Source organism: Gekko japonicus, unplaced genomic scaffold (genome assembly GCF_001447785.1).
Source record: "Gekko japonicus isolate JY-2015 unplaced genomic scaffold, Gekko_japonicus_V1.1 scaffold810, whole genome shotgun sequence".
Lineage (NCBI taxonomy): Eukaryota > Metazoa > Chordata > Lepidosauria > Squamata > Gekkonidae > Gekko > Gekko japonicus.
This window is the reverse complement of record NW_015174297.1, coordinates 319,103-343,911: the sequence shown is the minus strand read 5'-3', so window position 1 is coordinate 343,911 and position 24,809 is coordinate 319,103. Positions and strand designations below refer to the sequence as shown.

The 24,809-nt window shown below is 44.2% G+C and overlaps 1 protein-coding gene across 1 annotated transcript in view; it reads right to left on the bottom strand.

Moving 5' to 3' along the window:
• USH2A (Usher syndrome 2A (autosomal recessive, mild)) overlaps positions 1-24,809 on the bottom strand; it is a gene marked incomplete at its 5' end in the record, with an annotated part of 716,575 nt that overhangs the window by 387,675 nt on the left and 304,091 nt on the right. The window contains 1 exon segment of the mRNA XM_015424093.1: positions 11,154-11,301. Within this exon segment, the coding sequence (XP_015279579.1) occupies positions 11,154-11,301 (148 nt within the window).

Sequence of the window (24,809 nt, the reverse complement as noted above, 5' to 3'; positions counted from 1 at the left end):
TTGGGATATTCCTGGATATTCTGTGGTGGAGTCTATGGAAGCCAGAGTTTGGGGAGGGGAGAGGCCTCAACTGAATAGAATGTCATAGCGCCCACCCTACAAAGCAGTTATTTTCTCCAGGTGGGGCGAGATCTGTTGTCTGGAGTTCAGTTGTGATACCCAGTGATCGTCAGGCTCCATTTGGAGGTCAGCTACCCTAGGCGTAGCAGTTAGTGCTTCAGAGCAGGGTCTGCCAGCCCCAGGTTCTTGCTGTGGAAGTTGGGTGGGTGATTTCGGACCAGTCACAGACTTTCAGCCTAACTTACCTCAGAGTTGTTCTGCAAATCAAAAGAGGGAGAGGAGAATGATGTAAGCTACTTTGGTCTCCACTGTGGAGAAAGACTGTACTTTTCCTTCTGGGGAACCATTGCTGCTGATCTCCAGGTGAGGGCTGGAGATCACTCAGAATTAAAAGTGCTTTCCAGATGGCAGGGATCAGCTCTACTGGAAAAAACAGCTGCTTTGCAGGGTGGACTCTGTGTGATTATACCCTCCTGCTTGGGTCCCCACTGTGGAGAAAGACTGTAGTTTTCCTAGGTAGAGGCTACATGGAGGGGGGAAGAGATGGAGCAGATAACGGTACTTTGATGGTTGGCTGGGAAGAAAATAGGGTTGCCATCACAGGGTTGGGAAATTACTGGAGATTTGAGGGGTGGAGCCTGGAGAGAGTGGGGTTTGAGGAGTGGTGGGACCTCAGACAGGTACAAAGCCATAGACTCCACCCTCCAAACAAGCCATTTCCTCCTGTGGAACCATTATTGCCAATCTCCAGGAGAGGGCTGGAGATAACTGAGTTACAATTGCTCTTCAGATGGCAGAGATCAGTTCCCCAGAGAAAACAGTAAGCTCTGTGTTATTATACACTGCTGAGATCACCACAGCAAATTGACACTGAGTGCCCAAGGCCAGGGCACCTGCCCAGAGCCTCTTTCTAGAGCTCATTGTATTTATTTCCACGACGGGCCTTTATCCTAGTATTAAATAAACATTTCTTATTGAAGCAAGATCTCACCTAACTTATTCAATGTTAATTTCTTCATCCCTTCAATCAAACTACTAGGAAACAGCATTTATTTATTTAGGGTACTTATTAACCTAGATGGATATCTGACTGACTACTGCTGGTACTCCTAAACTACTCTTAAAAACTCCTACTACTATGTTAAACAGATGGTCGCAGAACTACTAATAAATAATAAAGAGCTCAAGTAAGTCAATCCCGCATTGTAATCCAGGTTACCCATCCAGTGCCAAGGGAGGAAAGGTGTAAAGGGGGGGTGTCTTTGTCCAAATTTTAATTGTCATCTGTATTTGAGCTGTTTCCAGCAGCCAGGCAAATGGGGCTGCACTACAAAAATTCAGGACTGGAGTTTCTTCTGCTACCTTCATCTTGATCCTTCCACTTAAATGGAGACTTCCAAATAGGAACAGGAATTGAGAACCATTTTCTTAATTCTATGTAAAAATTCTATGAAGGACAGCAGACATATCTGTTGATCTTACAGTTAATATTAGAAAGAGGCTCCAAACTAGTGCCACTCCTACCAGAGGTTTTTTGTCATCTTCTTGGAGTAAAACAGTGTGGGTGTGTGAGGGGGAGGTATTTGTGAATTTCTTGCATTGTGCAGGGGGTTGGACTAGATGACTCTGGAGATCCCTCCAACTCTATGATTCATAGATTTGAGACATATGGAGCAGAGGTCCATCAGTGGCCATTAGCCACAAGGTATAAATAGGAACATTTGGTCTGGGGCAAGTGATGCACTGTATTCTTGGTGCTTGGGGGGGGGGGCAATAGTGGGAGGGCTTCTAGCATCCTGGCCCTGCTGATGGACTTCCTGATGGCACCTGGTATTTTTGACCACTGTGTGACAGAGTGTTGGATTGGATGGGCCATTGGCCTGATCCAACATTGGTTCTTTTCTTATTCTATAATTCTACTGAAATTTCTGGTAGTTAGCAAATAATTGGTCTACTGACCCCTCTCCCCTGACATCTTTGCTTTCATATATAAAACCACCCAATAATCTGCACATCTAAGGGGAACATTACTAGTGTAGTGTGGATGCTGCAACATGTAGAGCAGGACTGTCTTTAAAAGGAACTCGAATGTCATTAATGGGCTGTGGGTTTAGTTTGCTGGACTTGGAAATCCACTAGTTTTTGCAAGTTCAGAGATTTCAGTAAAGTTGAATATTGCCTTCCCAAATCAAGATACCACTCCTTGTACAAACGGTTTGTTTCTCCTTCCAACAGAAATTAAAAGCTGAGTTACAAAAGCTCCGACACATGAATTGCCCATCACGCCCACTCTGAAGCAGTTAGCTGTGACCCACAAAAGTTCTTACCCTGCCCCAAATTTTTATTAGTCTTTAAGGTGCTACTGGTCTCTTGCTATTTTCTACACACCCACTCTGTTTGGGTACTAAAGAATATACTTGATTATTACAGAAACCAGTTTCTCGTGTGGTCATTGTATACTTTTGGGGAGTACAGTCTCAGCTGAAAATCCTAGTAAGTTGTCTAAAGCAGGGGTGCTAACATGCGACCCGGGGGACAGATCAGGCCCCCAGAGGGCTTCTATCAGGCCCGCAGTGGAACTGGCTGTCTTCTGCTGCTTCTTCCAGTTCTGCTGCTGCTGCGTCATCATTGGTTTGAAGCTTACAGATACACCCCTAAATATTATACTCAAGATTGCAACAGCACAGATATCTTGATGCAATCATTCAGAGCAAGAGGTGTCAGTTATCAGACACTGTTAAATAAACAAAATATTGCAAGAGTGCTAATGTTTTAAGCATGTTTTTATTTTAAGTAAAAAAACACCTTTGAGTTTGTGTCCTTTATAAAGTTTATATCTCCGCTACCTGGCATTACATTTTATGACATGGCCCAGCCCAACAAGGTCTCATTTATGTCAGATCCGGCCATCATAACAAATGAGTTCGACACCCCTGCTCTAAAGTAAGCAGTTGTTGTTTGATGTGTACTTAAATTAATCTTGGTAACCTAGTCAGAATTTTCTTAGAGTAGCTGCCCAGCCCCAGGCATACAGAAACAACAGCATTATGAATATGTTGGACAAATTTCCCCTGATACACACAAGGTACTTGTTTAAATAGCCAACCATAAATATGCAGAAATATTTCCCTGAGGTCCTATCTCATAATATCATTGCCACCATTAATGTTCCTGACCTGAAACAATTTTCAAGTAGAGGGTTACAGTGGATGTGGCAGCCCATAGAGAACCTACTTGACAAAACCACCCAAAGTGATGTGGAAATATGTTGAGTTGGAATAGGATATAGTGTATATTCTAATGCATTTCACACATTATGATTGTAACCAGCACACTGAAAAAGAAATGAGCAAGTGATGTATCAGGTCTCAGCTTTGAAACTTAAGCTGCCATGAAGACAGAGAAGACTGTATAAAATGATGGGGCAGAAAGAGGGAAGAGGGGTCTGCATATTAGGAGGAATCCCCCCAGATATGCAGAAAAAACAGACTTGCCCTTTAACTTCCAAAGTGGAGTACAAAAACCAACCAATCAAATAAAAAGGACTTACATACATGAATCTGGAACACACTGTGGATCATTAAACGGTGTAAATGGAATCAAAATGGTGCCTGAACTTTCACCAGACATACAAACTTATAGGACTACATTGTTAAAGCTTTATTTTAGATTGTATTAGCAACTCGGTTGGACAACAAGGACTCCTTGTAAGGAGGGAGATGAAAGTGAGGAAAGAAAAAAGGGGAGGAGGACTCTCGGCAGTTTGTCATGGATCACTCACGAACATGTTGTTAGCCAAATTGCCCTATTATTTAATAAAGATGGGGAATTATAATTATTAATATGCAATTGGCTTAACTATAGGATCAGACCTGTGTATACCAAAGTCAGAATTCCCAAGAACCCAGGAATAGACAAAGAGACTGGGTGGCTAAAATAAGGATTTCTTTACTAAATATTCTCAAGCGCACAAACAATAATTAAGCATTCATGCACACAATACAAACTTAAGGAAGCAGAGGTGATTGATACCTAATGGAGGGGTGATACTACCTTTCCAGATGTGCAGAGGTTCATGAAGAAGGATTGTGGCATAAAACCCAGAGGGTTTCAGGGGTGGACTGCCATTTTGCATCAGGGCAGAAAACACATGGGCTGAGACCATGTGTTTGCTGGGATATACCCATTGAAAGACAATACAGACCAATGGATGGCCCTGGGGGCTGGTCTCAGGTGAGAACAATAGATTTCCTAGACCAGTTATGAGTCCCAGGGGTGTGTGGCATCAGGATGGGCAAGGCCTAGATTTGACCAATGAGCTTCCAGAGAGGCAGGGTCTGGATTTAACAATGGATTATCTGGCCACTAATGGTCCTGGCCAGGGTAAATAAAAGGTTCTCAAGTATAGAAAAAAGATGGGCTAAATATTTGAATGATTGATTGGTTTATCCCAGTATCCTGAGGGACAGAGCAGGAGAGACAAGTATTCAGTACAAAGAATTACTGGAGACAGTGTTATTTGCCAACCGCCTTTTGAATAGACTTTACCTGCTAGAACTCATTGTCTTTACCTGCATAGAACTCATAAGCATAATCACTGCTGGGTGGAGGGGTAAGACTGGAGGCTTGCTCTGAGGTTGCCTGTCATCTGAAAATGGAGACCCCTTTTTTAGAGCTGTGGCTAGCTCTGTGTTTCAGAACCAGGAGTGCCTTCCTTGGCCTGAGTTTTCTGGGGCAGGTTAGAAGTGGGATGCCCTTGCTATGGGGCTACCCAAGAGTAAAGGCAGTGCCTCTGGCACCATGTTGTACAGGTACACTGGCCAAGATATTTGTATGCAGGGGTAATTTCAAGCAGGAACAGGCAGGAATGGCGTTCCAGAAGTAACAAGTAAACTCCTCCCCCTACTTTCCCTTCACCTCACCTCACCTCCAAGCCAGGTGAAGGAAAGGGGGGGGAGAAAGGGAATCCAGGGCTACTTGCCTGGGATCTATTCCTCCTCCCCCCTCCTTTCCCATTGCCTCACCTCCAATTGCCTGCTTTAGTAACATCACTCGGGCAGCCACTATGGCTGTTTGAGTACCACCGCGGTCGAGGTGAGCTCTCGACCTTTATCCCAGCTCTCGCCCACCCAGCGGTTCGAAAAGCAATTAGTTGCAAGTAGATTAAATGGGTACCCACCCTTAGTAGGGTGGGGGGCACCCTGCCTGACGTCGGATGGTCGGCGGCGACGGCAGCGAACGAGAACTCGGCTCGGCTCGGAGATCGGAGGTGGCGTGGCGAGATGGCGGCGGCGAAAAAACAGCAGCAGCAGCAGCAGCAAGGTACAGCGATCGCCATGGCGACATGGCGACCCCTGGTGAAAAAGGGGGAGGGAAAGGGAATCCAGGGCTTCTTCTGCCTGACAGAGAGGCCAGCGCACCAGCCCTCTGACAGGCAGAAGCACCTGGGATCCATTCCTTCCCCCCCTCCTTTCCCATCACCTCACCTCCAAGCTGGGCAAAGGGAAAGGGGGGAGAGAAAGGGAACCAAGCAGAAACTTCTGCATGACAGCGGGGCCAGTGCTGGCCCTGCTGCCAGGCAGAAACACCTGAAAGGAGCATGCCACCTCAGTGGAGCGACTCCAAAGACTAAGGGGGTTTAACATTTAAATCCCCCCTCTCTGGAGTCACGTCACAGTGGCAGCATGCTCCCTTCATTGAAGGGAAGGCAATTTGCCTTCACTGATGGGAGCCTGCCACCCCCCACCCCCACAACTGGGGAGGATCATCATACCCTATGGAGACCCTATGGAGACAGTCCCCGATCTGGTCCGGATCTTCCTCAGCTAAGAATGTTTTCTCATGAAGAAGTTTTTGGCTGACAAGATAAAAATATTTTGGCAATTTGAACATGACTGAATGGCTAACAACAACAACAACGTTTTTAATTTCAGAGTTTTTGTAGAAACATCTGTCTTGTTTGTTTATGGATCTAACTACCCACAAATTTGACTATGTAAAGAATTAAATAGATTTCTTATGATTGATTTATACTTTGATTTTGTCAGCCAAAAACATCTTTATGAGAAAACATTGTTATCTGTGGAAGATTTGGACCAGTAGGGAAGTACCTAGCTGACTGCTGTCCATCATCAATGGCAGCTGAAAATACATTGAGTCAACCCTCACCCATAATAGAAGCAGCACCTGTAGCTATATGAAAGGAATTCTCTCAGTGGCCATTGTTTGTCAACCACAGCAGTATTTCCAGCCTTCAAGCATTTGTTTCTGTCAATAAAATGTAGAGGGAGAGAGCATGTCAGGCCTGACAGCAGCCACTGGACAACTTGACACCATGCAACTTGCATAACTCATGCAACCGCCCAGCTGCTTGCTACTACTCAATAGCTGCTGCCCCATGAAGTGTTGTGTAGTGGTTAGTGTTCCAGACAAGGATTTGGGAGACCCAGGTTTGAATCTGAGTTGGGAAATACCTGGAGATTTTTGGGGTGGAGCCTGAGCGGTGGGTGTTGCCTTCTGACACACTTCCGGTGATGTCAGGGGGTGTGGTATATGCAAATAAGTTATGCTAATGAATTATGCTAATAAGCTCCTGCACCTCTTTTTCACAAAGAACCTTCATGTGTATGTGTGGAGGCCAACAGTTTTCCTTTTTGGATGCAGCTCCCCATACCACATCAAATGCTACTCCAGGTAAAACCCTCTGATCATCAAGAAAGCAACATCTGGGAAAACCCTGAAAGTTAAGAAGAAGAAGAGATTGGATTTATACCCCGCCCTTCACTTGGAGTCTCAGAGCGGCTTACAAACTCCTTTCCCTTCCCCTCCCCACAACAGACACCCTGTGAGGTGGGTGGGGCTGAGAGAACTCTGACACAAACTGCTCTTTTTCAAGGACAGCTGTGCCAGAGCTTGTGGCTGACCCAAGGTCACATCAGCAGGTGCAAGTGGAGGAGTGGGGAATCAAACTCGGTTCTCCCAGATTAGAGTCCGCACATTTAACCACTACACCAAACTGGCTCTCTTGATTAAAGATCAAGAAGCGAGAATCTTAAAAGATATTCCATTTGAGGACTCGGAAAAAGGAAAGGCTGCCCCTAAATTACTTAAAGTTCAACTGAAATACAAGAAAAGTAAATGTGAAAAATAAACAAGAACAACAAAACATAATGGACTATAAAGTACCTGTACATTAGCGTTAATGGCTCAAGTCAGCTTTATTAAGGGATTAAGACATTGATCACAGAGCTTATGTTTTACTATAAGGTTTTGTAAGAATGATAGACAAGACTGTAACTTTTGAAATATGATCCTTGCCTTAGTTTAGCTTCTCTTTTAGTCTTAGTGATCCATTCCCCTTCCCTGTAATTGTGTAGTGTATAAAAGCAATAAAAATTATTTTTAAAAGAATCACTTTTAATTGGGTGCAAAGGATAAGGAATTTAAGAAACTCAGAGAGTACAAGACCCATTGGATTCTGGTCAAAAATGTATGCCTAGGGGTATTAAGGGTGATCATGAAGGCAAAGAAGTAGATTTGAGATTCACAAATTCCATATATACTAGCATTTCAGTGTAAGAGTACTGTATGAATAGGCTATTGAAGCCATTCATTTATATGGAAGAATTGGGACTGGAATAGTAGGGGAATCCTGGTTCCCCAACAATTATAGAATCTGCAGTAATGGTTGCTGTTTTTTTATGCCAGTTGACTATACCAGTAGATGGTAATCTTAATTCCCAGATATTAGTCCAACACTCTAACCACCGCACCACACTGGGGTTTGTGTGATATATGTCTGTATCACACAAAAACAGTGTGGCACAGTGGTTAGAGTATTGAATTAAGAACTGGGAGATTCAGATTCAAATCTCCAATCACTAGATGACCTTGGGCCAGTCACACACTCTCAGTCTGACCGACATTGGCCCTGTTCATACGAGCCCATTTGGGCCGGGAGCGGGACGGAACTGGGGCGGAGCAAACAGGCGCGATCTCACCTCAACATCTGGCGAGCGTGCCGTCTCCGTCCCTGATCCGTCCCAACGGCCCAAACTGCGCCGCAAAAAACAACCACCTCTCTAGGTGGTTGCATCCATTGGTGTGGCACAGGCAGGGCTGTGGGATCGGCGGCGCGTCCTTGCGCCGCCGCATCCCGGCCCCCAGCCGTACTGCACATGCCTGAGCATGCGCAGTTCGGCAGCCTCCCCCCTCCCCTCGGACTTTTCCTCCCCGGCATCTGAGCGTGCCGGGGAGTACTGCGCCGCGGCTAGGGGATCCGTGGGATCCCGCCGCGGCGTCTCAAGTTTGGAGCGGCTCTGAGTAGCCGCGTTTCAGCCGGCCCGTGTGCCCGGGGCCATTATAGGGTTGTTGAGAGAGCCAAATGAAGGAGAAGAGAACTACATAAGCAGCTTTGGGTCATCACTGGGAGAAAAGGTAGAGTAGAAATGATATAAATAAATAACATAACTAAAATAGCAACAATGCCCGGTTCCATACTTCCAAGGCAGGGGTGGCCAAACTGCAGCTCGGGAGCCGCATGCAGTTCTTTCACACATACTGTGTGGCTCCTAGCAGGGTGGCTGGGGAAGTGAAACCTCCCCAATTGGTCGTCCCTTCCCCAGCCAGTGTTACCCTCCATGGGTAGGCTTGGGGGTAGGGAGCAGAGAAAGAAAGCAGCTTTAACTTCAAATGCATTCTCAAAGCCCCCCCCACACACCAGCCGACTTGAAGAAGGCATTTGTCTCAAATCCCTTCTCCAAGCCATGCCAGCTGGCGTGGGGACATGGGGGGCTTGGCGGATGCATTTAAAGTGCTTTCTTTCCACCTCTCCCCCCTCCCCTCCCATCTATCTGCTTTATTTCCACTTCCTTTCTCTTTTTCTCCCTTCTTTCCTCTCTCTCTCTCTCTCTTCTGTCGTTCCTTCCCCCTCCCTCCATCCCTCCCTCCCCATCTTTTTGCTTTTTTTGTTTCTTTCTCTTTCTCTCTTATTTTCCACCTCTTTCATTCTTTCTTTCCACCTCTCAGACAAAAAAAATCATTAGCAAACAAATAAATATCATTGGAAAAATAAATATCGTTATCAATATCTGTTTTTACCCTTTTTTATTTTTTGGCAGTCTCATTTGATGTTAATAAGAAGTAAAACTTTATGTAATATTTGTTCATGTCTTGTGGCTCTCAAACATCTGACGTTTGTTCTGTGTGGCTCTTACGTTAAGCAAGTTTGGCCACCCCTGTTCTGTAATTTTTCTGTACTTCCCCTTCTAATTATCAATGCTATTTAGCATAAAGGCATCCATTTCAGCAAAATACTTGTAAATGTGAGATCTGACATCCCATAAACCTGAATGTTTTGGATTTCCAGCATCAAAATAAGATTGATGGAACTTCTGAGTTTTATAGTTCGTCTTTCAAAAATGAGTAATACGGTAGTCAAATCAATTTTGTATATTCAGCTCCTACAATCTAAATGTAAACCTATATTGACTACACTGTATATTTCATTATAATTGTTCCTCTTCCTTTTGCTATTTATACTATTAATAGTATCACATCCCAGACAAAAAGGAATTCATAATACCACATGTGGTGGGAGGGTAAATCCTCTTTGAAATGTAATGGCTATGGAGTTACAAAATATGGGGGCAGATATAGTTTTCTTTAAAGAATTGTCTCCACATAAAAATGTACACATAACAATACCGACTGTTATAGTCATATATACAGGAGATGCAAGTCTGATCATAAATATGTCTTGTTAAAATTCCTAATTACTTACAAATTATTCTGAAATAATCAACAGTGCAATGTCATTTGAAAGCAGCAAGCAGACAAGTAGCAAACTTAAATTAACTTCACAGATTAGAATATCTGTTATTTTTAGCTGTCAGACTATCAAAGACATAGTAAAAATAATTTGCACTCCACTTGACTGATTGCTTTGAGTTCCATTTTCTAAGGATACAGGTGGATGCTGTGAAATTCAGATGCTACACCTTTATAGTAAAAAAAAAACTTTTAAAAGTAGGAGAAACTACATGTAATACATGGCAAATATGGGCTGGCAACTTTTAAAACTCTGTGCTCACTCTGTGCTTCTGCCCAGCATTGGGAAATTTTGTAAGTCATGTGCCCCCCGCCACTTATCTCTGTGCCAGAAAACACTTCACTTTTTTTAAAAAAATGTTGCATAACTGGCTGCTGACAAAGGGCATAGGTGCTGAGTCGGTTAAAAAAAAAGAAAAGAAGTGGTCATTGTAGTTCCTGAAGCCACTTTTGAAGTTTTCTTTTAGGGTGAAAGGTGGGTATAAATATTTCAAATAAACACAAGAAAGGATTTCAGCAGGTACACCTTTCTGCACCCTTCAGGCACTGTGACATTATGACATTTTTATTCTAGTCTTCCTTCAAGGAACCCAGAATTACGGTGACCATCCCTCCCACCATCCCTCACTCACAACAACCTTGGGAGGCAGGTAAGGGTGAGAGACTGTGACTGACCCAAGAATACCTAGTTAGTTTCATGAACAAGGATATGATCCCAGGCCTCCCCAATCTGTCCAGCACTCCATCCACTATGCCACACTGCCTCTCTGATGCTATCCTGAAATGACAAGTCGCAGAGGAGTACGGCTACTAAAATAAGGTGGGCACTTAACAGGCAGATTGATAATTCCAAATAATAATCACCCACCTATCAAGAAACTTTTAAAAGTAGAAATTCAAGGCAAAATTAATGAGTATCTCTACAAGACAAAAACAGTACCAACATTTTAAGAAAAGCGTGGCTTTATTAGGAAATGCACTGTTGTAGTGTCAGAGACAATCCTCCAGTTCTGTTGTTCCAGAAAGTATTAAGCAAACGAATGCAGTACATGAGATCCATCAAAAGGGAGCACTTTTGAGCTACCAAAACAGCAAAGCCAGGCTGAAACTTCAATCTCCCAGCTACAGACAATGATACTATCTCAGGTATTTTATGCGCTAAAATGATCATTAAAAATTAAGCACCACATATAAGCTGCCATTTAGAATATTAATTTACCTTTACTAATCATCTTTTTAACTTGAGGCTAAAAGAGTTCACTTACCATTTGGGTACTCTGGCTTAGTCCATGAGATGTTAAAGGAGTCAGAGGAATAGGACTGGACTTCAGGAGCAGAAACACCTTCTGGTGTACTCTCAGTTGTTATTGCTGAGGCAGTTTCACTTATCGTACATCCACCTCCAGTGCAGGCCTTTAAAAAAAAAAGTATAGCGCAATAAAGCAGGATATATAAATGTGTCCTCAAGAGATGTCAAATCAAAAGAGCCAGCAGTCAAGGGGAATTTGTAAAGATTTTATATTGATTTTATATTTTAAGATCTAAAACAATACAAACGTGATCTCTTCACAGGACTTTCTCTTGTTTAAGGTGGAGGGGAATGATTTTTCATTACCCAAAGCCAATAAAATTATGACAGGAAAGACGATTCTTTGCTAGGGGCCAATCTCCCCAGAGAGCACATCCCACCCTGCTGCCATCCTTTCTCCTCAAAAGATATCCAGGGATCAGAGAAAAAGGATTTGCCACAGAAGCCAAGGAGGCAGCGTGAAGGCTTTTTCTAACAGATTATTGTGTAAAGAAATGAGGCTGGAAAATCGTAGGTTTTAAGCCTTTGGGAGTTTTTTTTGTTTTTGTTTTTAAATGCCTGCAAATTCATTTCAGGACCTAGTGTTTACCTTTAATTTACAGGAACATTCCTATGTTGTCTGCATAAGAGATGTAAAAATAAAGTCTGCAAATTCTGAAGCTATAGAATAAAAGGGGTTTTTTTTCCATTTAAAAGAAAAACAAATGTTCTTGAAAACTGACTCATCCTTTTATGAAACTTTAATTTAATTTATTACTGTAAGAATATATAATGTATCTATTCATAATGGCCTTCAGTCAATACAAAACAAGCTATTTATTACAACTATAACACTTAAAAGTATACTTCAGACAGAGTATATTTATTAATTTGAAATATATATATATAAATACCTTCATTCTGTTAAAACATGATTTAGAAATATGTCCAGTACTAGAGATGGAAGTAGTCATCTAAGTATATCTTAATTTTTGCCCATTTGGAAATAAGAAATTGGAAGTTGAAAACAGGAAAACTTGGCAAGCACCTTGAGACATCTATTAATGATGATGGGAGTTTGCCTAAACCAGCCACTTATCAAGTGTGTGGCCAGGGGAGCCTTGATGCTGGGCAGCATTCAACTGAACCCTAGTTGCTGGACCACACAGAAAGATACTGGTGAAGCTCAGCACAATTCTGAAATAAGTAACTTGAGGTGCTCCTGAACTATTTTTTTAAAGATAATAGAATACTTTATATTCCATTTTCAAGCCTCTAATTTTACTAAAATACTGAAATCAACATGATTAGGGAAAACTAATACTGTAGCCCCTATTCATTTTACTAATCAGAGTCAGGCCCACATTGTATTATGATGCTCAGTCACCTATACTTTTTACACATTTTTTAAAAAAATCTATTACATTTTAATTTTAATTAAAGGCAGCTGCAGTCTACAATCTTATGCAGAGTACTGATCTGTGTCAGAGAAGGGCTGGCCTACTCATTCATGTTGCTCAAAGTCACACACACGTTAGTTAAATTTCCACTTGGAGAAGGAAGGATGTAGGTATCTTTTATTGCCATGGAGTGAAAAATAGCTCAAAGGACATGATTTTAAGTGGGAAAAGAGCCTGAAGTCAAAGGAATAAGTAACAGGGATGAGCAGATTCTCAAGCTCCATTTCAATTACAATTCATTATTCCATAAATTTTTTGGAACTTCAAGGGGCAGAACCCAAGGGTTAAAAAAATGATGCTCCACCCCTGTTTTCCCCATACTGTGGAGACTACAGAAAAAGAAGAAATATGTTATTTCACAGATATACATATCCATAGTTGCAAGAGGGGCTGTGGCTCAGTGGAAGAGCATACACACATGCACTTTTTCTGGGATCTCTTAATTATGAGGTTTCAGAATTTCACATCAATGGGACTTTAAAGAGAAAAAAATATAGTACTCATTGTCTACACACATAAAAGGAGAAAAATGGGGGGGTACCCAAATGTGAAAATCTCTTTCTGACTGCTCCTTGAGTTTCCCACTGATCAGGTTTCAGTCACAAAAGTAGTTCAACAAGGAGTATGAACATCATTTTTAAAATGTGGAGAAAATACATGTGCCTGAGCATGGACACAGCTTGACCTTCAAGTCTCTGAAAAATGCATAGCTACAAATTCCAAACCTTCACTTTTGAGTTTTGAGGATGTAAAAATAATAATAATGGAGAATGGTTTGCACAAATTAAAAGAAGCTTCCCAATTGTTCCATTTGTTAGTTTAATATCTGTAAGGATATTTTACTTGATGTAGAAGATGGAGGAATCTGAGTGAGAGGTAAGAAGAGTCGAAGGCTGTATTCTGCTAAGGTCTTTTTGCAAGTATGATGCGCTTGGTAGACTCCTAGCTTTGACCAACAACTGGTTCATAAACTGCAGCATTTGTAAGTAATTTTCCAGCATCAAGCCCATCATGTTGCTTGCTTAGTAATTCTGTATCTAAGACAGTTGCAACAATTGTTAATTGTCTGTGTAACAATATTATTTTAAACCTACCCCCATCGTTTTTAGGCCTCACCAGGAATAAAACCCATTTTTAGCACTGAGGTTGTGGTCACACAAGCCAGTTGGAGCGGAGGGGAAGCGAGACTATTCCCTCCAGAGGAATTTGACCCGCAGTTGCGAGATCACACATCCCCTTTGTGCTGCGGCTCAACCCGTTACTGTGTGATCAGATGCACCGCAGGTGAGTTGTGTTTTTTTGCCATTTGTTTCCCATGTGTATAAACGAGGAATCACACCTCTGTACTGAGAGTTCCCCATGGCGTATGTGATTATGTGCATACTGCAAAGGGGGGGGGGAATAGCACCAAGTTGGGATGGACTGATCAGACTAGCCCGACAGCATGAGTGCATGCTTGCGCGATCAGACATGGGAAAGTCCATCTGTGGCCTGTCAGAACCTATTTAGAGCCAGACTTTCCCCAGTGTCTTTTAACTCCACTTCTGTGGTGGAGCAGCACGGGTTGCTGATGACTGCGGAACGTTTCCCAGATGTTGCTGTCTGATTGTTCCCTTGAGATCCATCAGGCATTCGCAGCTATGTTGGATCTAAAGACGCGTGTGATCGCAGCCTCAATGTGTCCCCTCCAGTGTTCCCTCTAAGCTGAGTTAGTGTGAGCTAGCTCACAGTTTTTTAGCCTCCAGCTCACAAATTTTTGTCTTAGCTCAGGAAGGATGGCTCCAGGGCAAACTAATTTATGCAGTAGCCAAATCGCTTGCTCACAACTTTAATGCCAGTAGCTCACAAAGTAGAATTTTTGCTCACAAGACTCCACAGCTTAGAGGGAACATTGGTCCCCTCCCCCTTCCCCAGCCTTTGACAACATTAGTAGGTGAGCAAGTAAGTTATTTTTTAGCCTATCCAATCCCTGCAATACCAAGGCATAGACGTTCATGCTGTTCCAGTTTCATGTCTATCTATGTTAGAGTGCCCTCTACAACACATACATCCAGAGAGCAGTGGTATATATTATATTGTGGCTGTAACTACCAGGTAAGAAAGTGGTTTATTTATTTTATTTATTATGATTAGATTTATAGCCCGCCCTCCCCGCAAGTGGGCTCAGGGTGGTTCACAGACTGGGCACGTATGCCAATAATTAAAACAGTAAAAACAAGACAAAACAATCATTTATAATCATTTATCACAATACAAGGTGCTCTTGGTGTCTCACACAGGTCTTCAGTAAGAGGATGGCATCCTGGTGGTGATGGTCCCAGATCGATGATATCAGTTCCAGGCAGCACTATCGTTCATTTGTCACAGGGCCATTTCACCCCCCAATGATGCCCAGCCCAGTTGTTGTTGGTGGTGCAGCAGTGGCGGCTCCTACTAGAAAGCCTGGAGGAAGAGCTCTGTCTTACAGGCCCTGTGGAACTGTGCAAGGTCCCGCAGGGCCCGGATCTCCTCCGGGAGCTCATTCCACCAGGTAGGAGTCGCCACCAAAAAGGCCCTGGCCCTGGTTGCTGGAAATCTGGCATCTTTGTGGCCTGGAGACACCAGGAGATGTTGCATCCCCGACTGTAGTGCCCTTGGGGGAACATATGGGGAAAGGCGGTCCCTTAGGTATGTCAGACCCTGGCCATACAGGGCTTTAAAGGTAAGAACCAGCACTTTGAAGTGAATCCAGTACGCTATTGGCAGCCAGTGTAGCGCTTTCAGCACAGGCCGGATGTGCTCCCGCCTAGAGAGACCCATCAACAGCCTGGCTGCAGCATTCTGCACTAGCTGCAGCTTCCGGATTTGCGACAAAGGCAGCCCCATGTAGAGAGTGTTACGGTAGTGTAACCTTGAGGTAACTGTTGCATGGATCACTGTGGCCAGGTCATCGCGGTTAAGGAAGGGGACCAACTGCCGAGCCAGCTGAAGATGGTAAAAGGCTGACTAGGCAGTGGCTGCCACCTGGGCCTCCATCGTTAAAGAGGGGTCCAGGAGCACTCCCAAACTCCTAACCCCTGACGCTGGCACCAGAGGCGCCCCATCAAAGGTTGGGAAAAGGAGCCCCAACCCCGAGTTGACCCAATTTAGGCCCAGGACCTCCATCTTCGCCGGGTTTAGTTTCAGCCAACTCAGTCTGAGCCAACCAGCCTGCCAAGAGGCAAGGTGAAGTATTCCCACTCAGAGATCAGGAGAAGAAGGAGAAGAAGGGGAAATTCTCTTCCCCGTAGGGCAAAATGTTATGTTGATCAGGGATGAACACAAGATTACTCAGGAGGCACCAGTCATTCTCCAAGCAATTAAAAGTAGCTCTCCAGCTCTCCTCCAGTGCTAATGCCTTTGTTTGTTTACCATCCCCTTTAAAGATCCTACAGAAGTTTCTCTCCTCTTTGTCTTTTATGCAGGGCAGAAGGAGGCACAAGCATGCACCTTTGAGCTATATGGGAAAATAGCTTCAGCACCGTTTCCCATCTGTGTCTGTTTCTCTAGCTTCATGCATGCACACATACACACTCTTGATATGGACAGGAAAGGGATGATATTGACTCTTTCCCCCGGCATAGCTGCTATTTGCCTCTTCCAGGGAGTACATAGAGATAACCTTATATTTTATCCCTGCAATTCAAGTTACAATTGGAGGAAGGGTTAATTTCAGAAAACAGCAGAGGAAGGCTTCCCCATAGGCTTGCCAAGTCCCCCCAGGGGGTGGATCGGGCCTCGGGGGAATCCCACCCCGGCATACGCGTCACCAAGAAGTGACGTTATGACGCCGGGCATGCTGGGGGCGGGGGCATCGTGATCCGAGGGGAAATCGTATGCGGGTTTCCCCTCAGATTGTCGTGGCCCCGCCCCCAGTGTGCCCGGCGTCATAACGTCACTTCCTGGTGACGTGCGTGCAGTGCGCGCACATGCTCCAGCCACAGACTGGGAGTCCCCCAATAAGGAGATTTTTCAACTTGCCAACCCTACTTCCCCACCTGAGTCCTGCAGACCTGTTCTGAAACACTGTAAGTTTTGTACACGCTGGCTCCACCCACTGAATCACCTTTTTGACTTGTAGCTCTCAAGACTCTTTTAAAAAAATTAAGCAGGTACCATAAACACAGCCTGCCCTCCCCTGATATAGATTGCTAGTTTTTACAGTATTTTGTCAGCTAAGCTACCAAGAGTATGGTGTCTGTTTCTTTTTACTGTGCATTCCTTCACTTGCACTTAATTGCCTCTTTGCTGCAACGCATATCTCTCAAGGCCACTGGAGAAGTTGATGTGTCTAGAGCTCGTGGGAAGCTCTCACCTACCCTGCTTCTGCAGCCGTTAGTTCTCAGCCAAATGCCCACCCGCGGGAACCCACCAAATTGGGTAATACATGGGGGGGGGTATACGAATGCCCTATATCCTATTATGCGCATAGGTAACCCGCCATTCCTAACAGTGTTCATGTTACTGCATCTATGGCTTTTCAATAAAAGTAAAACCTTCCTGGAAGCGTGTACTTCATTGTTTTGCTGTGGATCCTGACATTCTATTAGGAAACCTTTCATTCCGTATCTCAGCGCCTCTATCCTCCCGATATGAGCGACGGAGAGGGGAAACCCTTACCTACAGAACCAGATGAGCCCAAAGAGCCGGACAAGGAGCCCAAGGAGCCTGACGAGGGGGAGAACTCTCCGGTAACCACGGCCTCAGTGCCGGTGCCTACAACACCACCGGTGTCTGGAGCAGTGGGGGGGACTATCCCAAAGTACTCATCAACGCATCTGTTCTTGACTCCCCAGGCTCCAAGGTACCGGGCCGGACAGAGTGGCAGACGCAGTTCCAGCTAAAGCCAGTTCAACCCCGAATCAACGGCAGAGACCTATCTACTAACAGGGCCCCCCCCCGAGAGACTGTTTATATGACAGAGGCCTCGCCGCCGTGGCGGGATTACCTCCCTTTGGAGCCCAGTTCGAGCCGATTGCTAGCTCATGGGTGATGGAGCGATTGAAGACCCGGAGTGGCTGGGTGTCCCTGGACAAGGGACTGGAACTAGCCAAGCGCATGGAGGCGGCTGACCGGGACATTCAGCACTTACAGCAGACCCTAGAGGAGGTCATCATGGCCATCCCGGACCTGGTTACGAGAGCAGTTGGAGAGGCCCTGGAAAGACGTCCAGCCACCCCGGCCGTGCCGGTGGGACCACCAGTGCCTGCCCCAATGGTCCCCGTGCAACTAGGTGAGGTTCGGGCACCGAGGCCAGGAGAAGTCCCAGTACCTGCACCAAGACCGGCCAGCCCAATGGGCCAGGTGATTCTGTGCCCGAAAGACTTAATCAAAGCTATGTTTGATGGAAATCCTGATGAACTCTCCTACTTTGTGGTGCGAGTGCAAAAGTTTGTGGATCGTTTAGGCCACCTGTTTCTGGATGATAGCAGCCAAATCAATGTCGTGGCCACGCGACTTCGAGGTCCAGCAGCCGCGTGGTACGTGGGCCTGCACAAGTCTTGGGGCCCTGAACTCACTGACCTGGCCGCTTTCATGTGGGCGCTGCGAGCCCAATTCAAAGATCGATATGCAGGGCCAAGAGCACGAGCGTACTTGCGCACATTGAAGCAAGGACGCAGAACGATGCAAGAATACTCAGCGGATTTCAAACTACACATGGCCAAGTTGCAAAATTGGCCTGACAACGTACTAGCCGAGATGTACCGTGTAGGCTTAAACACGGAGATATGGGAAACGGTCCTGAGGTCGGTCGACCCAATCTCCCTCATGGCATGGATGCAAGAGGCAGAGAGTGCCAAGAACCACTTGCAAACCTTGCGGTTGGATATAGCAGCTGCGGGGGGGGGACCAACCCCTACAACTCTCAAGCCTAAACCACCAAAGCAATCGGATGCAATGCGGGAGCAGCGGATGCGACAAGGTTTGTGCCTGAAATGTGGGGAACGGGGCCACTTCGCAGCCGACTGCAGGCACCAAGTACGCCGGGAGAAACCTGACGGAACCAAGGGGCGGCCATCCACTCCTGCGAAGAAACCAACCGGGAAACCGAAAGCTCTACAAGCCTTCCTCGAATCCAAAGCTCTACAAGCCTTCCTCGAATCCTGACACAACGCAGTGGATTTCAACGTTGTAGCTGTATCTATATACCAATAGTGAACTCCGAGGACACTTAAATGTGGTGACTGGAGCTGTGAACAGGAAAGTCATATCTTGCTGCAAACCTGCTAAGGGCCTCAGGTTTGCAAGGAAATGTGAAATTTAAACAAACAAACAAAAAACATTGGGGGTTTAAAAAACCCAAAAATGATAAAAGGAGCACCTGTAGCTTTAAGTAATGGATTCCCTCAGTGACTGTTGTTAGGCAACCACATATTCCAGGCTACTTTTCTTTGAGTAAAAAGGCAGGAGAGGGCAGGATCCTTTCCAGGCCTATTTTGACTTTTGAGGGAGAACTAATTGGGCCCAGGCCTGGGGCAACTGATCTCTGTAGTTTGGAGACCTGTTGTGATCCCAGGAGATTTCCAGGGCTCACCTGGAGGCTGGCAAACCTAGAAGGAAAGAAGGAAGCAGAAAAGGGGGAGAGGCTATGGGGGCTTTCAGGAAAGAGAAATAGTAGGGAAGAGATGGCTTGCAGGTTCCCACTTATTTATTCTGATTCTCAGAAAATCCTGAGCACACCTGCCTTTTCCTAGAACACTATATATTCATTTACTTTATTTATTTAATTAATTTATTTATAGCCTGTCTTTCTTGATGACACTCAAAGTGGATTACATAATATTAAGAATGCAATCAAACAGCATAAAACATAAAAACAACAACAACACTATAGGACTAGGATTAGAGAATTCAAAACAATGCAAACATCTTAATGCAAGAGCTAATGAAAACAATGCAGAGAGCAGATTACAAAGGTGGAAGACAATACAGTGAAAGCAAGATGGTATCTACAATAAATGTGACAGTAGACTACAGTACTATTCCTTTATACAAGCACCCTCCTGAATGGTTCCATTATACTACAGTTCTAATCTCTTTATAAAAATGCCCTCCTGAGCATTTCTGTTTTGCACATTCTGTGGAAGGACAGAAGGGTAGTAGCCTTCCTGACCTCCTCAGGCAGCCTGTTCCAAAAGAATCCCCAACAAAAGAATGCACTTGCACGGGTAGTTGCCAATCTTACTCATTTGCAAGATGGCAGCTTCAGAATTTTCTCAGGTGAATAATGCAGAACATAGCAAGATAAGTGCTCCTTAAGATACGTGGGTCGAGGCCATAAAGGTGATAACATGAACCTGGTAACTAATCAGTAACCAATGAAGTGACTGCAGAATGGGTGTGATTTGCCTGCTCTGCCTAGCTCCCAGTATTAACTGTGTTGAAGTATTCTGAAGCAACTGGAATTTCCAAATTTGACATCCCAGTGGGCTTGTATACCAGAATTTGACTTCCCATGTAGCACACACATTGGTGACTCCTTTCATTCCCATCCGGCTCACACACTGGGGGTGTTGATAACTCTTGTTCTTCTCTCTCTTTCATTCAGCCTCCCTGCCACTCTGCCCAACAGCCTGTCATTGTCCCTATCATTGCACCTTCTATTCCCTCCTTCCACTTTCCAGCTGTAGCATCACCTACTCCACCACCAGACAGCACTTCTTCAATGGAGGTACATTGTCTATACATGCACAGACAATATTCCTCTGTTTTCAGGCCATTTATTCCTTCTACATTTTTTAAGTGTTCTGATTTTTCTGCAAAACTGGGTGTGGTTATCCTGGCTTTGTAGAAGAATACCCCCTATCTCAATCTGGCTCCCATGTCTAGTTCTATCACTGCACACGGGAATCAGGTTCAGTATCAGATATACGGATGTTGTCAGCGTATTGATGGCAACCTAATCACAACTGATTTATCCCAAGGGTTTTACACAGAGATTAAATAGTATGGGGGATAAGACTGAGCCTTGTGGAACTCCACAAAACAAGTCCTACACTGATGACAACATCTCCAACAGGAACTCTCTGAGTCCTGCCCATTAAGCAATGATTTATACCAACCCAAAGTACATCCCTTAATCCCTATTAATTAATATTTTAATTAATATTTTCTCAGCAAAAACATTGCAAAAGTGCCACAACTAATCATCAGTTTCTGAGAATCCTATGCAGAGTTAATTGGGTCTTACCCCATTGAAATCAATAGGCTTAAAGTGAACTAACTCTCCATAGGAATGCACTAACATAACACGGCAAATTTGCTAGAATTTCACCAGAAGATGGTGCCTTTCACTTTAAAATCTCCTAAAGTAGAAAGAGATGAGTACAGGAAGCTGACAATAATGAGCAGACCAGGCTAGAGTACTGTGGGACATGGGATAGCAGGAAAGAAGTCCAAAGCCATCAAGTCATTAAGCAGGATGATTTGCAGAGTCCCACTCCTTAAAGCAATTTGCAAGGGACCTGAAGGCCAAACAACTGTATGATCTCTCAATGCCTCAAAGTCATTAAAGTGATAATCATCATCCCTATTCATTCACTTACTCACTCACTATGTTTGATTTCTATACTGCTCTCAGGGTGGGTTACAACTTGTTTATTTACAAGGGAGGGAGGGAAACCCTATCCTGCCTTTCAACCAAAGCCTTTTGAGGTGGTTTCCAACGAAAACCACAGAAAGACAATACATCAGAACTTTAAAGCCCCTCATTAAAACCAGATATTACAAAATAAGCACTACGATATTTGAATTTATTTATTTATTTATTAGATTTATATCCTGCCCTCTCCAAACGGGCTCAGGATGGCTAACAAAGAGGCATATGCCATGGCTGAACAACTAAAAACAGAATAAAACAGTCATCATAAACAAAGTGCCGGTGCTCTAGATATTAGAAGAAGAAGAAGAAGAAGAAGAAGAAGAAGAAGAAGAAGAAGAAGAAGAAGAAGAAGAAGAAGAAGAAGAAGAAGAAGAAGAAGAAGAAGAAGAAGAAGAAGATGCGATTGGATTTATACCCCATCCTTCACTTTGAGTCTCAGAGCGGCTTACAAACTCCTTTCCCTTCCCCTCCCCACAACAGACACCCTGTGAGGTAGGTGGGGCTGAGAGAATTCTGACACAAACTGCTCTTTTTCAAGGACAGCTGTGCCGGAGCTTGTGACTGACCCAAGGTCACATCAGCAGGTGCAAGTGGAGGAGTGGGGAATCAAACCCGGTTCTCCCAGATTAGAGTCCGCACACTTAACCACTACACCAAACTGGCACTCTAATATTAATTCTTATCAGTCCAAGATGGGGTTCCGTTGACCAAACTAACCCATCAGCATAAGTTCTGGATAATACCATCGTCCCGTCATGACCAGTTCTTCAGGTCATCTGGTCGTCTTCCCAGGGCCAGCTCACATCCAGATCGAATCCACCGTCAAAGATGGCAATTCGGTGGTGGTACAGTGGCAGCTCCTATGCAAAAGCCTGGTGGAAGAGCTCCGTCTTGCAGGCCCTGCGGAACTGTGCAAGGTCCTGCAGGGCCCAGATCTCCCCTGGGAGCTCATTCCACCAGACTGGAGCCACCACCGAGAAAGCCCTGGCCCTGGTTGCAGCCAACTTGATGTCCTTGGGGCCTGGAACCACCAATAGGTGTTGTGCCCCTGACCGTAGTGCTCTTGGGGGAACATATGGGGAAAGGTGGTCCCTTAGGTAAACAATGGCAGAGCAAAACCTGAACAGAACAAAGGGTGAAAACCAGCAACTCTACACTAGCGTAGGTTATATGTATATACTGTGGTGTTAATGATAACAGGAAGGTGATGGATTCTGTGGATTCTTATCATGGTATTTTCCAGAGGTGCAAGGACCATCCCCTTGGGTCAGGTAAAGGCCTTTGCATGAATATAATGCACCACCATTAGCCAAACAGATCCACACAATTCAGTCAAGGATACTTTCTTATACCTGCTAGTCTCTGTGTAGTTATAATATTTGATTGTACCTGCACAAACCACAGGTAAGAAAAAAGTTCTAATTTCTAGAAAGTCCAGCCTGTGGCATGAGCAGGTGTAATCTCATAAGAGGAACTATACATAGACCACACCATGATTTCATGGTATAAATCACATCAGTGATGCAGGTAAGTTTGGATTCCATTGCTTTCAATATGATGCCTAGAATAAAATTATTGTGCATATGTTAGGCACATATCATTTGCATAAACACAATTAATTCACAGTTCATTAATGTGTGCTAAGAAATTGTTGGACAGAGAATACCACCTGCCTTTTTAAAGAAAAAACCTTAATGGTCACAGTTTTTTAAAAAAATGCTATATAGACATTATTCACTAGAAGGCTTTGACAACCGGTATAGAAATGTAATTAAAAAGTAAATTATGCCTGTATCAATACTGAACAATTACTTATTATCTGCTAATGGATAATAAGGTTGGATAATTTTCGTTTTAGTAACTGGCAAATTCAACTTCACTACATAGTTTTTCTACTTTGAATTATTATCAGACGCCCATCCAACACTTTTGACTGGTAAACTGTACAAATTCAAATATATTTTGAAATTATTTCCAGTAATTTCTAGATTTCCTTGTATATTTTTGTATGTGATTTTATTTATTTATTAATTTAAAATATTTGCAATCTATCTTTCCCAGTGCTCAAGGTGACTTACAATGTAATTTAAAACAATAACAGAAGTATTCAATTAAACTATATACAATTCAAATCTATCTAGGAATGGCTTTGATATTCTTTCATGAATATCTGCTGTGATTTTGCAGCTTCAAATTAAGCTGGTCTTGCTTTTTAAGTGGAAGTGATACATCAGGAAACTTCCACCATACCATTTTTATTTTTTAATACTGCATGCAGCACTGTGAATGCAGTTTGCCACAGCTTACATTTATGTCGTTTCCCCTACTACATTGTTATGCACGTGCAACCTGATAAAATACTAGAAAATGCCCCCTGACCTGAATAGCCCAAGGCAAGCCCAATCTCATCAGATCTCAAAAGCTAAGCAGGGTCGACTCTGACAAGTACTTGGATGGAGACCTCCTTGAAATACCAGAGGTGGGGGCAGGCTTTATTCAGGCACCTCTCTGAATATCCTCCAGGCCCCAGTAGGGGTCAATCACCAGATGTCACCATGACTTCCAGGTGCACGCACACACACATGCACATATTAAAAAAAAAACACCCTACACAATGCAAACTTGATAAAATCATGTCAGGGATGCATCAGAATTGGTTGGGTTTTTTATGCGGTGTTCTACTAACACACTTCTGTACATGTGCACATTAATAAAATAGTGCATAAAAGATTATTGATGTAATCCTATGTACAAGTACATCTCTACTCCTTTTTTGCAGTTTCTTGTGACTGTGCATATGTGTAGTGGAAGAAGAGATGGAAATAAGAGATGCAAATTAGTAATCAGTAACTTCAGCAAAACTATGTGTGCATTTCCAACTGCAGAATTAGTTTTAGAAATTCTAGTTAAACTAGAATTCAGGCTGAATGGAACACAGAGCAAACCCACTGCAAAATAAAGCAGGGTTGCCCAACGTGGTGCCCATGGGTGCTGTGGCACCTGACAGCTTTCCTGGCACCCACCAACTGTTTTTAGAAAGTGGGTGGGGCCAGATGGGATTTTGCTTAACAGGGCTTCTGATTGGACATTGAAGAGCTGACTGGCTGTGCAAAAAAAAAAATTAAGCTGCTTAGGCAGCAGCTGCCACCACAGTACAAGAAACTTCACTGTATTACTCACCTCCCGGACCTCCCAGGGGTGAAGCTGCGCTCCAGCTGAAGAAGGGGGTGCGCAGGCTCACAACCCCCCCCGGGGCCCGGCGAAGGGACCCTGGCTATGGAACTTATAAGAGGTTGCCTCTTCGAAAGCGGAATGCCTGAGAATTGAGGCGCCTCTTCATTCCGATGGTTCTCCGTGCTGTGAGACCGTATGGACTTAGTGACGCTGACCGGGATGAGCGCAGGAGATCATGCGGCAGAAGCGAAATGAAAGTGAGGTCGAATGACCGATTATGAATATGAGTCAGTTTCGTAGCGTTTAAAGAGAAAAAGATAGCTCCTCGCCCCACCCCACTGAACGGGAGAAAAACGAGCGGGGGAGGGACGCCTCCTAT